General features: G+C 36.2%; 1 protein-coding gene across 3 annotated transcripts in view; it reads left to right on the top strand.

Annotated features, from left to right (window-relative positions):
- shroom1 (shroom family member 1) overlaps positions 1-16,096 on the top strand; it is a 39,062-nt gene that overhangs the window by 10,245 nt on the left and 12,721 nt on the right. For 2 of the 3 annotated variants that reach the window (XM_007247027.4, XM_022667328.2), the window contains exons 2-3: positions 12,794-15,532; positions 15,621-15,670. In XM_007247027.4, coding sequence (XP_007247089.3) covers positions 12,959-15,532; positions 15,621-15,670 — 2,624 coding nt within the window. In that variant the 5' untranslated portion in view covers positions 12,794-12,958. Of the gene's footprint in view, positions 1-8,739; positions 9,245-12,793; positions 15,533-15,620; positions 15,671-16,096 lie in introns of those variants that run through there. The other variant, XM_007247028.4, reaches the window with a different exon arrangement.

The raw sequence follows: 16,096 nt of genomic DNA, 5'->3' as shown, positions 1-16,096 counted from the left end.
TTTTCATGTCTGATTACAATACAGACACTGCAACCTTAAATATTTGCTAATGCTAATATGTATTCAATACCAACTTTTTCCCTTCTCTTAAATATTGATATTTAATTATTAGTTTACATGTAAGGATTGTCGTCAGACAGTAGTTCATTTAGAGTTGTGTTTAAAGCGAGCTCTGTCGTTAAATTCCAGTGTTCTGATTGGATAAAATTAAACTTTTCTTTCATTCAGACTTTATAAATATGATAGTGTGTTTTCTTTTTTTTTTTAACTATGACTGTCTAAAATTTGATTCAAATGATCAGAGCATATCATCTTGCATACAATATTTCAATATATCACGAAATAATCATGCATGCCTGTAATGTGATTTATGTTGTTTTATCAAGTCATTGCCCATGCACAGACCTGCTCTTAAACTAAGTTAATAATATATTGTTCTGGATGCACTTTGCCTAACATAGCTGGTATCTAAATCACATCTAAATAACCTCATGCTGTGGAACTGTGGAACAAATATTCTTATATTACTAACAGACACTTGATGACAGGTCAATGGTACTGATTTATGTGTACCCTGGTTTATATCGTTGGTATGGGTTCTAGTGACTAAGCATTACCATGGTAGTTTAGGCAAATTAAACATATTGGATTATACTTTTTCTTCTGGAATTTTATCCAGAGATTCTGATCAGTGTTGGATCAGAATACCCCTACATTTTTTCTTTTGTTTTATTTTATTTTGGGTATACTTTTCTTTTAAACACTTTAAAGATGTAAAAAGGTGTGTAAAATCTTTGACATTACATCAGTATATTTTGATTTCAGTTCAGTAAATCATCAAAAGTAAAATTTTACTGTGATTTAGCTGTATTATGAAAAGATTTAGAATCGTGACAAGAGATACCAGTGGCTGTAGAAATGCATGGCAGTGGAGTATGTCTCAAAATTAATTCACTATATGTCTAGTGCCTCTGCTGGCTGGTTGAAGTATGATGCTTAGCTCTGTCCACTTTTAAATGTTTCAATTTGTTTTGTGTCTAGTTTAATTTACAGTTAGTTACCTTGTTAATATTGCACTCCTAGATAGACTAGTATGTGTATTCTGTCTCAGGCAGAAATCTTGTCACATTTATTTTCTGTTCTTTACTGCATCCAAATACAATTTAAAATCTCTTTTTTTTTCATAAGTTCAAAAACTGTAGGTACAGACCAGTACTTCCATTGTATTTTGTGTGGCTTATATATTGTTCCTAACGATATGATATTGATATGAAGAAATAAATTGTGATATAAATTTTGACCATATCCACCAGCCATAGGAGGAACTGTTTACACAGTAGCGGAATATAGACATAAACTATGGCCGCTAAGAGCGTGGGGAGCTCCACATACCTTATTTTTGACCCAGATATTGGTTCAGCTACATGTGCTGTGGATTATTGTTGATAGCTTTAAGTGTCTAGGTCAGAAGTCAGAACCGAGGAGCCCCTTTACATGTGCCCTGTAATCCCAGACAGGCGTCTTTCCCAGCTGGGTCAGTACTTACAGTAGCTATTTTGTTATTGTTGGAGTCACAAAATCCCACTGTGTATTTTTGGTGCATTTGCCTGCAAGCGTACTGAAGAATTTGATCCTCTCTTCTAATGTCTAAAGTCTAATGTTAAACATAAAAGACTGTGACATTAGCATGGCATGCATCTGATGACCCTCAGGTGGTCCAGGGTTCTTTATATAAGGACAACATTAAAATAAATGCCCTGACATCCTCAAAGAACTCATGGAATTCTTTCAGCCTTGTTATTATAATGTTAGGAAAAATCAAGGCATTAAGATAGCAGGCAGTTGCAGCAGTATACCATGTACACCAAGGTATACCATGACATAAAAATGGAATTGTTTATCATGCCATGTATATTTATTTTCTTTGTACAAATATTAGAGAAAATTGCAACCGAACTGAGCTTAATACCAATTTGTTAAAAATAATTGTTTAGCAGATTAATTGAAAAATTAACTAGTTCACCTCACGTGCAACATTCTTATTTTTTTTAAAGGGATACCTTTTACATATAGTATACACCTAATTATAAACTATGTTTAGTTTTAAATATAGGAAATCTTTTGTTTAACCAAATAATATGTTTAAGTAAGTAAGTTTTCATTCCGATACAAGCATGATCTCAATTTTCACTTACCCATTATCAACGTGAATGATCTGACATAGTGTAAACTGTACTTAAACCTTGGCATTATTTTATTTATGTAGTATATTTAAATATTTTTGTATGACATGCTTTGAAACGAGCTTCAAAAGAAAGGTGCATTTTAATATTATCTTTATTTTAGTGGCAATAATGGGGCTCAGAATTAAAACAGTAGGTTATGATAGAAGGTTTTCATACTGTGAAAATTTCCTGCTGTTGCTACTAGGGCTGTGTATGTAAGAACTTGGCAATGCAATATGTATCTCAATACAGGGGTTCCAATTCAATATATTGTGTTACTGATATCAAGGTGATAAATTGTAATTGTTTAAGTAAAAAATAAAAATAATTTATTAAAAATAATGTGCCCGGATATGGATTGGGTAAGTGCTGTCCTGGGTAAAATGCTGTAGTGCCTAATGCAGTCCTCCAGGTGAACGGTCTTTTCCGGTTGAGAGTATGCTGTGCACTATTGGCTGCTGCTTCTTACCTTTATGTGGATGAGTGCTGAGTATGAATGATTGTGTGTAAAATGTGCAAATTGTAAAGTGTCCTTGGGTTCCTAGAAAGGCGCTATATAAGTGTAACTTCATTCATTCGTAGTTAAAAATCATATTCATAAAATCTGAAAACAAGAAACGGTTACACTTATCTAATAACAGCAGTGGGAGTACAACACTTATCTAGTGGTTGTGGTTTAAACACAGTGCTAAACTAACAGCTGTCTGCCACCAATCTTTATATCTAAACTAATAATTAAAAAAAATATAGCCGCAAGCGGCAATCATCGGGTTCAAGCACCAACTTGCACAATGGTGCCTACTGGAGCATTGAATGGTGATGTGTAAGAAGGTCTAATATGATTGGAGATGCCCTGTCACATTTAGAAATTATCAAGTTTTTCACCTGTTATTAATGTTGAGCAGAGGCCTTTCAACCTGATCAGTGCTTAAATTCACATGTAAATCTAGTGAACTTTGTAGGATATTCATTAAGTGAGTTAGAACTAGTCAAAAGGTGTCTACATGTTATTGGTATTGATCAGGTGGCTTCAACCAGAATGTTCACAAAGTGGTATTCAGATTGACCTTTGAACCTTTGCAGAACAAGCTGAAATGTTTGACCAAACAAGTTTAAATTAACACAAAGGAGTGAATGTTCTGATATGACATGTAATTACGAAGTTATTATAAATCTAGTTCTGAATTAAATGGCGCTTCATCAAGCACCAACTAGCACAATGGTGCCTACTAGAGCATAGGATGGTGATGTGTAAGAAGGTCTAACACAATTGGAGACATTCTGTCACATTTAGAAATGATCAAAAGTCTTTCACCTGTTATTAATGTTGAGAAGAGGCACAAAGGAGTGAATGTTCTGATATGACATGTAATGTCAAGTTATTCTTAATCTAGTTCTGTATTAAATGGCGCTTCATCAGAGTGATATTGTACAGAGGTCTTTAACATTGTGAGATTACAGCAAATACTGCAGAGTTACAGCAATTTAGGTTAGAAATTCCAAGGACGCACAGATTGCTTGATGCCTGGAGAGTATTGTATGTGAAATTTTCACAAATGTTTTTAATGAACATTTACCTAGAGACTCTACAGTGTGCAGCAAGACTGAAATGGAGGTGATAGGCCAAATATCCAGAGAGTAGTTTCAATATAGCTATTTTCAAACAATTAGCAATTATGAATGAACAAAGCACTTTTTAAACATAGTTGTATTGAGAAATTTGTCAGAGCCACTGTACTAAATATGGCAAAAACAATTAGATGTCAAAATAGTACAGCATGATTGACATATACTCGTTTTTTTGGAACAGCGCCCCCCAGTGGGCGGATTGTTTCAGCACTTTGCAGGTCACTACAGTGTCTCCACCTGAACATAACTGCCAAATATCATCCAGATTGGGCAACATTCAGCCTGCCAAAATGTCTGCTGAATGCTGATTGGCTGATGGTGTTCAGCCATGTTGATTGATTAAGTTGCCCTTTGAACATCCTTTAGAGGCTGTATGATAGATTCTGCATGCAAAGTTTCAACTTGCTAGGTTGCACGGTTGCTGAGAAACAGTGCTCCAAATTTACCTCTTGAAGTGAATGGGGCATATATCCGGAAGGACTAATTTGCATATGGCGGCCATATTGTTTACATATTTCAACTTTTTCTTAATGAATATTGAAGCGCATGCTCTCACGAGTGTTTTGATACCAAACATGTGTTGACATGTGTTGATTGGTCAAAATTCCTAGGACTAGTTTGCAAAAGTAGGTTTTGCATATTATGCAAATTAGCAAAAAATCTATATAGACGGAAGTGCATGGTCCAAATTCGAAAGTTGTTGGTATTGACCCAAGGAATCCATCAAAAAAAGAATTTTGAATGTAGGTCTTATGGTTTTTGAGTTATTGAGAAAATTGTGAAAAATGAATTTCCTTGTTTATAGCGCCACCACTTGACCAATCGGTGCCATTTTTGTTGTCCACCGAGATGCACTGATCCTACATCTACCTACCAAGTTTCATTTCTCTATGACTTACGGTTTAGGCTGCACAACTGTTTTTTCAGGAGAAAAAGAATAATAATAATAAGAAGAAGAAGAAAAATCTTAGCAAAAACAATAGGGTTCTACGCACCTTCGGTGCTTGAACCCTAATTATACTGTTGTCAGTATAGTATGCAAAATAATATATATTGCGATATAATACAATATTGATATTTTCTTACACCCCTTACTACTCTAAGAAGCATTACATCCATTTAGACTGTCCTATATTAAAACTGTCCTTGGAGCATTTTGACCTAAGAGCAGGCGAGACTTTGTAGAGAGGTGTTGCTGAAACGATAATTCCCTCAGTATTTTAAATGTTGTTTTCAGAGACAAAAGGGAAAATGCACTTGTGTCAGAATTGTGTGTTTAAGTGCTTTAGGTTAAGAATAGCTTTCTCGTGTTGTTTGTTGTAAGCCTTTGTGACTCACACATTTATCTGGCAGGTGGGAATGGCAGGAAGTTTAAAACAAGTGTTTTAAAAAAGTTTCTTTACAATGAAGAAACCTGGGTTTGGTTCTGAATAAGTGTGTCATTTTGTATTCACAATAATAAATGCAAAGGTTCACAATGATAAATGCAAAGGTTTATATGCTCTTTTCAGTACTTTTAGGTTCATGTAGTTAAAGGTTATCGTTGGTCACTAGTGTCACTCTCTGGGATGTTATTCCCAGAAGAACTGTAACTTTTAGAAAGTATTCTTTAGCTGTGTACACATTCATTTCATTGTTTCATCTAACTACAGGTTGTAGGTCTCAATTTAGCAATGAAAAGAGTATTAAAGTATAAATCACGGCTTGAGACTTGAGTCGAAAATGACTGTTAAATTAATGTTAGTTAACATTGACAATTCTGGCCTCCTGTAATTCTGTACTCCTGTAACAAATGTACACATTTACTTGATGAAAATGTAAAGAAAAAATACCAAAGACATATATGTGAACCTGATTGTTGACTTTAGTGTGCTCGATTGGCTGGAGGTGAAACCTGAAGAAAAATTATGAGACTTTTCATTCTGTTTTGTGCAAAGCCTCTCGTTTCCCAACGATATAGAATTCTGCCTTGTAGCACTAGGACTAGATGCCCTATATGTCCAGTATGGCCAAATATTACATTTAGTGCTATAACATAGAAGTAAACTGTCAGGAACCAGTGACACAACGCAATATATTTTTTAGCCTGACATAAGTCAACTTTTATTTTTCGTAGTTTTTAAGTCAAAAAATGCTTAAGTGACATCAGTGAAGCTTTTTAAAAGTTTCTAATGACTAAATATGCTATATTATAGATTGTTTTAGCATCCATAAAGGCCATGAACCATCTAATAAATATTAGAAATCTTGCAAAACTGGTTCCTTTCTACTTTGCAACACATTACACTAACAACACGTTTCCCACACTTCTTGTTTTTAGTCAAGTATGTTTAGGCCAGTGATCTAACAGGTTCCTCCAGTAATATAGAGACAGATCTGAGGGTAAAACTGTAACATATAAGTTAAAAATGTAATGTGGACGTGTAGTAGGTAGCATTAACACCGTGTTTTTATGGTGACCAAAACAAAATGTTTGCAAATGTATTACAAGGGATTGAGAAAAGTGTTGTGCTGCCATAAAATGATAAAAAAAAAAATAAAGTTTAATTATTAAAACCCTAAACCCTTATTAAGACTCCCAATATGTACATACTATATATGAAAATATCATATATTTTCATTTAAGTTGGTTATTATGTTTCACTATGTATAAACAGAACATACTAATAAAGACGTAGCTTAGTTTCTTCCTTTCTCTCCAATAATCTTGAAATCAAATTACATTTTAACCGTTTTTAAAAAGCTATTTTTGTATTAATCATTTAATAATGTTATTAAATGAAATAAACCATCATTTATCATGCTCAGTATCAATGTGTGTTTACTACCTCTTCACAAACTAGATTAGCACATATGGATAACAGCCAAGCTCAGCAGGTTTGGGGCTGCAGCGCTAACAAACAAAGCAATTTATCACACTTGGCATCAGCTTACTCCATTCAAAAACTGACTGTTTTTCATTTTAAAGAGACAAACTGCACAAGGCTAGCATAGTAATGTAGCAAGGTAACATTCGCTGAAGTTGTGTGTGTGGCTTTAGTTTAATATACTGTAGTACTGTATAAACGCACATAAATGCATGGTGTGTTGAAGAAATTTGAACAATTCATGGAGCCATTAAGTACCTGAGGGCATGCGCTGGTGTTTGTCATTTCAAAATAAAAGCCTTCTGCAGAATTTTGTTACTCCGATTTTTGGTACAATTTTGAATTAGATAAGTTTTTACAGATGTAGGCTAAAACAAATGTAGTGGAAACTAGGGCTGGGCAATATGGCCCTAAAATAATATCACAATATTTCATGGTATTTTCGCGATAACGATATTCTTGACGATATGACAAAACACTGAATTAAAAAAAAATCAAAAATACACTACTGTAACAAAATGAAAATTATACTTAATTGTTGCATATGATATGAAATGGCACATCACTAACTGAGATATAAAAAATACAAGCATTTTGATCAGATTTTTAATAGAGGTCAATGATTCAGAATATCATGATACTAATAATGCACTCCAAATATCTCCATATATCCAGGATCAAAGTAAAGTTAATGATACTGGGCAGATATAATCTGTCTCTAGTAGATATATAATGGAAAATGAGAACAGTGTGAAAAAAACAGTAAAAAAGTAGTACCCTGATGTTATGATTAGGGGTGGGTGATATGGCACGATATTTCAGGGTGTAATATAATTCACGATATTAAAAAAATGTTGGCAATATTATTGCATACGATACGCTAGCACTGTATCCATGTGCTGTATGTAGAAATGCTAAACTATTTTAAATCCCATTTCTATTCATGGAGATCCGGTCTTTGAAGTTTACCATTGCATAACTATTCAGGACATTAGCAGGGCAGTTAAAGTTAGTTAGAGATAGAAAGTTCTGGTTGTGTTTAAGAGTTTACATGTTCAGGTAGAAACATCAGATAAAAACGTCAGGTAAAAAAGGTTTATGGCCCATATTTATGCTGATTAGCATAAAATTGCTAATCACTTAGGTGTGTGTATATGTGTAACTGACTGAAATGGTCCAAGACAGTGACGCATTAGCTACGCAACATTTTCTGGGTCAGTGCATGTTCTTGTAGCAGGAGACACTTTAAAGAATCACACTGGATACCTGGAATTAGGGCTGGACGATGTGGCCCTAAAATAACATCACGATATTTCATGGTATTTTTCGCGATAATGATACTCTTGGCAGTATGGCAAAATACTGATTTTTTTGTTTTTTCTTTTAAGAATATGCTACTGTAACAAAATAAAAATCTAATGTTATTATTGCATACGATCTGGTATGGCACACCTTGAACTGAGATATAAAAAATACAACAATTATATCAATTTTTTAACAAAAGTCAATGATCCACAATATCATGATAATATATACTTCATTTATCCAGTATTAAAGTAAAATCAATTATACAGGTCAGATATTATCTGTCTCTAGTAGATATATAATAAGAAATGAGAACAGTCTACATTTTTATTTCTCTAATAACAGCAAAAAAGTAGTACCCTGATGTAAGAATGAGGGGTGGGTGATATGGCATGATATTTCAGGGTATAATATCGTTCACGATATTCAAAAATGTTGGCAATATTATTGCATACGATATGATATGGCACACCCCTACCTGGAATGCTTTGGTCCTTTGAAATGACCGTAAAATGAAACACGAAAGATATCAGATAAATATTAAAATAGAAAATGCTTCATTCATAAATTTGAAAGATTAGAGCTTAATGTAACTACTGTTTTAAGCAACTGTATTCATCTTTCTGTTAAACTATTTCCAGCCACTTAGTTTAATAATAATTACTTACTTGAATATTACAGTTTAATAAAGTAGCAGTTCTAGGAGTTTATAAGCGTATAATAGGTTTTAGATTAGTATAATAGTAGAATAAGATCAATACTAGCTTATTGGATCTGTTCAGAGAGAGGGTCACCTCTTCTTGAGTGAGGGATTCTACTGAAGAGTCCCTCCCCTCCTGCTTGGCAACTCCCCATGTGCAGGGGACTCTGGGAATGAATGGTGCCCAGGCCCTTTCTTTCTTTGAAGCTAGCCAGGAATGTGAGGCCTTTTTTCCCCTCTTCAGACACCATTATCAGCAGTGAAATATTCCCTCTGCTGGGCCTATTGTGCGTTTGCAGCGAGGACGTCACAGGCCTGCAAAGCCCGGCCTCTCAGCAGGGTTTGAGTAGAGCGAGGCCGCTGGAGCTCCACTCACTGTGTCCTCCTGGCTGCACAAGTAACAGGTCCGTCCATAGCAGAAGACAGCAACACCTCCAGGATGTTCTGGGATTATGAATTAACACAGAATGCGTAACCATTTCGTGGCTGATTCTTGGACTTTCCAGACATGAGCTCTGGTAAGGCAGATGATATTTATTGTGTCATCTTTGCAATGAAAATATTTATTTTAGTTTGTTTTATATTAATATAGGTCTGGTCACCTGATTATTTATTTGTACAGTAGCTTCAGCTGGAGTGTGTTCTATAGAACACATAATCTGATATACAGCTAATATTTCAAGCCTAATTATGTGTACAGTTGTGTAAATACAGTGGTCCTGAGGAATGATCTGGTCCTCAGTCTGTTTTGTCACAAGCTCTCAGTGCCATCTTTTCTGCTTGAGTGCGTCTCTGTCTGTTTGCCCAGATCATTATGAATGCTCTCACTCTGCACATGATCACACACGTGTCCACATTGCGGAGTATGAATTTAGGCCACAGTGTCCTACAGTGTACAGTCAATTAAGCTTTATCAGTTTACATCTCGTCTTGCCTCGTCACGCACTAGTTATTTTCATCATCCCCATTCCTCCGCTGCAAGGTGTGATGTTGTTGCAGTTACAGAAAAAGCAGCATTGTCCTGTGACTGGTATGATCTGTGCAGGTGCAGGCAGTGAAGCGTGCAGTTTGGAGTAAAAGTAAGGGGATTGTTTTCAACTGATTAGGAATGATTAGGAACCTGTCCTTCATAAGAGATTTTATCTTTAATAAGATACTGTTAAAGATGTAATCTCTTGTGAATCTTGAAACAAAAGCTCTTGTCTTATTGTTTCCTTTGTTAAAGAAAGAAGAAGAAAGCCTAGTAATTTTTTTAATTTGAAATGTTTTTGTCATTTAAAATAAAAAGATACTGTACATGTTTAAAATCACACACATCTGATAAATGTTGTACCCTTTAATCTCATCCTTATCTTAAACATATTTTTAAGCAGATTGTTAAAGAGTAAAAAAAAATAGAATATATTATAATTTCAGCGATAGTAAGGTACCATATTGACAAACAATGTCATGTACAGTACAAAAATTTGAAACACAACTTAAATTCAGTGTTCTTTCATTATTTTAAAATGTTCTGCGTTGAAGATTATTATTAAAGAAAAATATATGATATTATTTTGTAAACAAAAAAAGTGTTCAACAAACCAGAGTATGTTTTATATTTTTTATTTTAGATTCTACAAAGTAGCACCTTTTGCTAGATGACAGATTTGTACATCTTGGCTGAATTTTCTCTGAACTAATTAAGAGATAATAACCTCTTTATGTGTTTAAGAGCAACAGTTGTAAAGTTTAAAGACGTACAGTTGGTATACAGTAAATAGCACTTTTTGACTAATGTTCTAATCCATATTATGACAATAACTACTCAACTAAATAAAGAAAAAAATGACTTTAATAAATGAAATGATCAGTAAATTCGAAACATTTGAAGAAATTTGAAAGTATTCTCAAGTGCAGTCGCACAGTCCATCAAAAACGTTATGCTAAAAATGGCCCTCATCAGCACCGGAAACTTATCCTCTCTTGTAAAGGATAAGTTAATCAGAGTTACCAGCCTCAGAAATCGCAGATTAACAGCACCCCGTATAAGAGCACCTAAATGCTTCATAGAGTATTTTGATTTGTTTAACACTTTTTTTAATTTCTTATGTTTCTTTGTAGTACTTTTGACTGGTACTTTAGTATTATCTAGACTGAGTGGCTTTCGACTTTTAAGCAAATGTTTGAATGTTTGTGTAAAAGTACTTTTATTCTTTAAAAATAAATTGCTAGGTGATGTGTAAAATTACTGGGCTTGCATGTTTTAACCTTCCATTTTTTCTGTACTAAACTTCTATATATTTAATAGGTAATTTGAGCTCTTGTATCCTCCAACCCTCCATTATATTGTATCCCTTTATTAAATTATTATTTAGATTATAATATTAAGTCTTGAGTATCATAATGAGTTTTTATAAAGTAACAAATATTCAAATACTATCAAAATAAGTCAAAAAACATTTATCATTTCTATTAAACGATAATATTAATTCAGTCATTAATGCATTAAAGTGGAATCTTGTATGTATTTTAAAATAAAAGCTGGTAACACCTCTGATGTAATATATTTGTGTAGTACACAATCATGTATGACTAGCATGTTAAGTATGTACTGTAGCTCCTGTCCTGTGTTTCTAAAACATTCGTGTGATGCTACTCTTTAAATTTTTCCCACATCCAACATCTTAGTCATGTACGACATGCTGATAGCTATATTGTAGTATATAGATATCTGATTGAGTTTTAAATCAGGAATTATATATTAGGAAATATGAAATAACACATTATTTGAAATTTAAATGTAAAGTAAGATATTTCATTGTTTCTTCTTTAAGAGTGTTAAGCATAACAGTGGTAGTTTGCTGAATGGGCATGTGGGCCTAATAGGTAGGTTTACTCTACATGTTTTATAATTGGCATGCATAGAATTCCTTAGAACTGCAAAATCCATTTAAGAGATATCACATGATTAATCCCAAATTATTTCACCCAGGTTGAAATGACATTCCAGACATTTTTGATAACCACTATGCAGGACTTGTTCTTCAAGGCCCTCATTAATAAAGCTGGTGCAGTAACATCTTTTATGTAGTGCTGTGTTTTAGCCTATAATTTTTATCCGATTGATTTTAAGATTTTTCAAACCAACATCACAGGAAATACTGTATGTCTCTATTTTTTATTTTTGGTTGAAATTTTGGGCGCTTAAGTCATCCTGACCATAAACAAGCCTAACTACAAGCATTGGCATTAGTTTTAAAAATCCACAAGAATTAAGACCAATAACAGATTTTTCAATAATTAAACCAGAGGGACATTCTAAGAGTTAATCTGTACCAAGAACTTTGTTCAGAGGCATTTGGACACATTCTTTCATGAAGAAAAATTTTGTATCAGAATCATTTACATGGCTATTTCCACATAAAAGATGGTGAACCTCGGTCAAGTCTGAAGAATGTGCTTATATACACAAGTTAATGACTGTCGTCAGTTGGCCAGTAGACACGCAAAATTAAGAATCTAACACAAACACACTCTATTTTTAGTAAACACAAGATGCCCTGAGCTACAGGCGCAGTATAATAACGTTCTGAAAAATGCTGGATCAGGTTATGTCAAAGAGTAATGAGCCTAGGGGAGCTTTCATCTGCTGTTGAAATCCCATTACAAAACAAATGACGCAAGTAGAAATGATAAGTTTGATAAATTTCACTGATTGGTTTACATATTTTATCTGTTTACTTGAGGTGAAGCCTTAATCTGTTTGTTCATGGTGTTGATAGAGGGAGAAAATAAGCCAAGTAGCTTCATGGGTGTAAAGAAAAATAAACAAAAGCTTGATCTAAGGTTTCATCCAATTAACCGTTATCTAGACTTCATGGCAGCAACTTTAAAGTCAGAACAAAAACAGATTGCCTTGTTAGTTTGGCTCATTTATTTGATAACTATCTGCAAGCCATTCTCAATGGCAATAGTTCAGTACACTGTTTAGAGATGGCACAAGAAACAGTTTGCAGCATAATGTAAATTTTTGCTAGGAAATTTAAATTCTTGTAATTTATGTATGTGCTTATTTGTTTCTGCAGGTACTTTTGGAAATCTGCCAATTTTGATCTAGGGGATATTGAGAAACATCTACTGGATGGCAAATAAAGTACATTGGAGACATGACTTGAACATTTATAGAGGGAACAAGTAAATGTGCCTTGTCCTTTGTTTTATTGGATCCATGTTTCCAGCTTGCACTCCAGATGGATTCCTACAGCTTCCATTTTGAGAGAATGAGTAACCTTGACGTGTATCCTCTTAGTATTCCAGTCAGTCGACTTTCCCCTGCAAAGTCTACCAGTAGCATAGACCAGTATACTCACCAACACGGCAAAGGAGATTCTGCTTATAGCTCTTTCTCTGGAGGATCTACTGCACCTGACTACCCGTCACCCTTTCTGTCAGACGATTTCCACCCACATAGCCTGCATTATGCAGACCTCAAGTACGTGAAGGATGTATATGGTCCCACCATCCTTGATTCACATTCAAAGAGTCCGGTTCAAGAGCAACTGTACCATTCCATGGAGGCCATTGCACATCAACATCAACATCATCAAAACAACAATGGGTGCCACCTCATCAATGATCCCCCAGCATCTTCTGCCCCTTTAACACCACCACCACCTCCTGCCCGTCTTGATAGCTTCATAACCAGCAGGAACCTTGAGACCTCCAGGGCACGGCAGAGTCCTGAGGGACAACTTGCAGACATTTCCTTTTTAAGAACCCAGACAGCTAATCCTGAAGCCCATGGTCCGAGACCTGACCTTGTCTTTGGGCACCGTGTTTCGCAGCATTACCAGAGGGACCAACTCAAGCAAGACCTTGCGGATAAGTTCCCAGAGTCAGAAACCGCCTTAAGCCCACTGCCCTTGCAGACAAGTCAGCCAGAACACTCACAACAGATGAAGTGCAGCCAGTCCGAAATTCAAAAGAAGAGGGTGAATTCAGCTTATGGGGTTTCGGTCACTGAGCAGCAACATGCAGCCAGCTCCTGGCACACAGCACAAAACACGATCAGTGGAAGTATTCAACACAAAGGGCAGTTTTATTTTGTCACTGGCGTGTACAAATCGCCTGGGTCCAGTATCCCACAGGCACAGTGTGTGGTGGAGAGTTCCTGCAAGGAACCCCACAGACAAGTTGAACAGCAGAGGTCTCACAATACTGTGGAAAACATGTTCAAGAATGCTGAAGTAAGAAAACCAAGCAGCCCTGAAGGCCCCAATGGTAAACTCTTCTTTCAAGAGGAAAACAACATTAGCCCACCAAATGAAGATACAGAGTCTGCCAGTAACCATGTCTTTAATAATTTCTGTAAGACTGAAAAAGTTCCTCAAAATTTTGATGACTTGGAAGATAGCCAGAGTTTCATGAATGTGGATGTAGGTAGACAGCACACCAGCAATCATCCAATCTTCTACTGTGGCCCAGAGAAGAGCTTCTCAACATCTGACACATCTTCAAACAGGACTGTTCCTGAAAAGAACCAAAACCTTCATGCCACGAACGATGAACCTATACCCAGATTGATGAAACAGCCCTTGGCAGACATGCCTACAGACAAAATCAGCAAAGAGACCACCCCTCTCCTGTACCACCTTACTGGCGCCAGCCAGGCCTCCCTGATGAACAAGGTCAAAAATGACAAGAACTCAAGATTGGCAAGCAAGGACCCAGACTCAGGAAAAGACAAGCGTAAAGCAGGAAAAGATTCTTCTTGCGGTGACTCACCTCAAGGTGATGCATCTAAAGAAGAGAAGACACAAGACTTTTCCTACCCATGCAACACCTTAGATGAATCTTTTAAAAAATACTACAAAGAAAAACTGAAAGATGCACAATCTAAGGTTTTGAGAGAAACGTCGTTCAAAAGGAAAGATCTACAGCTTTCTTGGCCAAACAGAATAGAGCAGTGGTCCAACAGGAGGTTCTCCGTCTCACCATCAGGACCAGGTTCTTCTGGTCCTTCTTCACAGAATGTGCGTGTGCAGCCAGAAAACCCCATCCAACATCACCTGCCCAGAGTTCAAGAAACAGATAAAGAGTCCTTGAAGAACACAACCCAGGTTGAAAAGGAAACTGCACAGACTCAAAATATTCCACAGCCACAGGTGCCTCGAATTGGCTCTAGGAGGCGTCTGACAGCAGCACAGAAAAAGCTGTCTTCATCTGAGCCAGAAAAACTACATCAGCTGGCAGACAGACCCATACATGCGACCTGTCGATCCCTTGGCAGCGAGATGGAAGTACTGCTCGCAGATGGTAATGTTGGTGAGCATGGCTTGGCTGGTGAACATGGCCTGGTTGCTAACAGAAGAAAGATGTTTGAGACGAGGGGACGTGCTTTGTCAACGTCCAGCATCACAAAAAGCAGTCTTAAGCACCTTCAGCAAAAAGCCTTGGTCGCATACATGGAAAGAAAAACTGGCCACAAGGTGGCTGAGCCTCAGCAGCCAGCTCCTCAGGTACCCAGTCAGAGGCATTCAACCGCAGGGAGGCACTCAGACTGGGGTTCCAGACCTCAGTCAGCCAATGCAGGCTCCAAGAAGCTTCTCAGGCCACTCTCTGCAGGCCGCATTCTAGACTCGAGCTCTGCCAGATCTACCCAGCCTGTCTGTGCCCAATCAAGCATTCACTCACAGCAGTCTAGCTGGAAAGAGGGTCTGCCGTCACCACCATTACGTGCCTCAGTGGAGAATCTTCTGGATGAGCAAGAGCAACCCGGCTCTTACAGAACCAGCAGCAATTCAACATCACACACTTTTAATCAGGTATATTACATTTCAGAAAATATCAGCTTAACGATTTTTTTTTATTTGCCGTTTTGTTTACATTTGTAACATGATATATTTTCCATAGATCCACAGACATTTTGAACAGACACCTGCCTATGACAATGACATTACAAGGTACGCAACCACATTGTTACACCCTAGCAACCACCTAGCAAGCATCAGCTGTACCTTAGCAACACTTAGAAACACTTTATTCACAAACACAGTAGCCACATAGCAACACATTAGCAACCACCAAGCAACACCTTAGAAAACAATAACTGTAGCATTATCAACACCTCCACCAACAGCCCTAGCAACTCTTTTTTTTTTTATAGACAACAGCTATCATAGCAACACCATAGCAGCCACCTGAAATACCAAAGCAACCAGAAAGCAACACTGAAAAACTAAAACTTTAGTTTTCCTGATATTCTTTCTTTCTCTGTTATGTGTCTTTACATTTTTTCAGCTTTGTTATTTACACACATTATTTACAGTTCTGCAAAAAAGTATTTAGACCTGCCTCGAATTTCTGAAAACACTTTTGTTTCTAAATAT

Source organism: Astyanax mexicanus, chromosome 17 (genome assembly GCF_023375975.1).
Source record: "Astyanax mexicanus isolate ESR-SI-001 chromosome 17, AstMex3_surface, whole genome shotgun sequence".
NCBI lineage: Eukaryota > Metazoa > Chordata > Actinopteri > Characiformes > Acestrorhamphidae > Astyanax > Astyanax mexicanus.
Note: the sequence above shows the minus strand (reverse complement) of the source record. Positions and strands in the feature narration are given on the sequence as shown.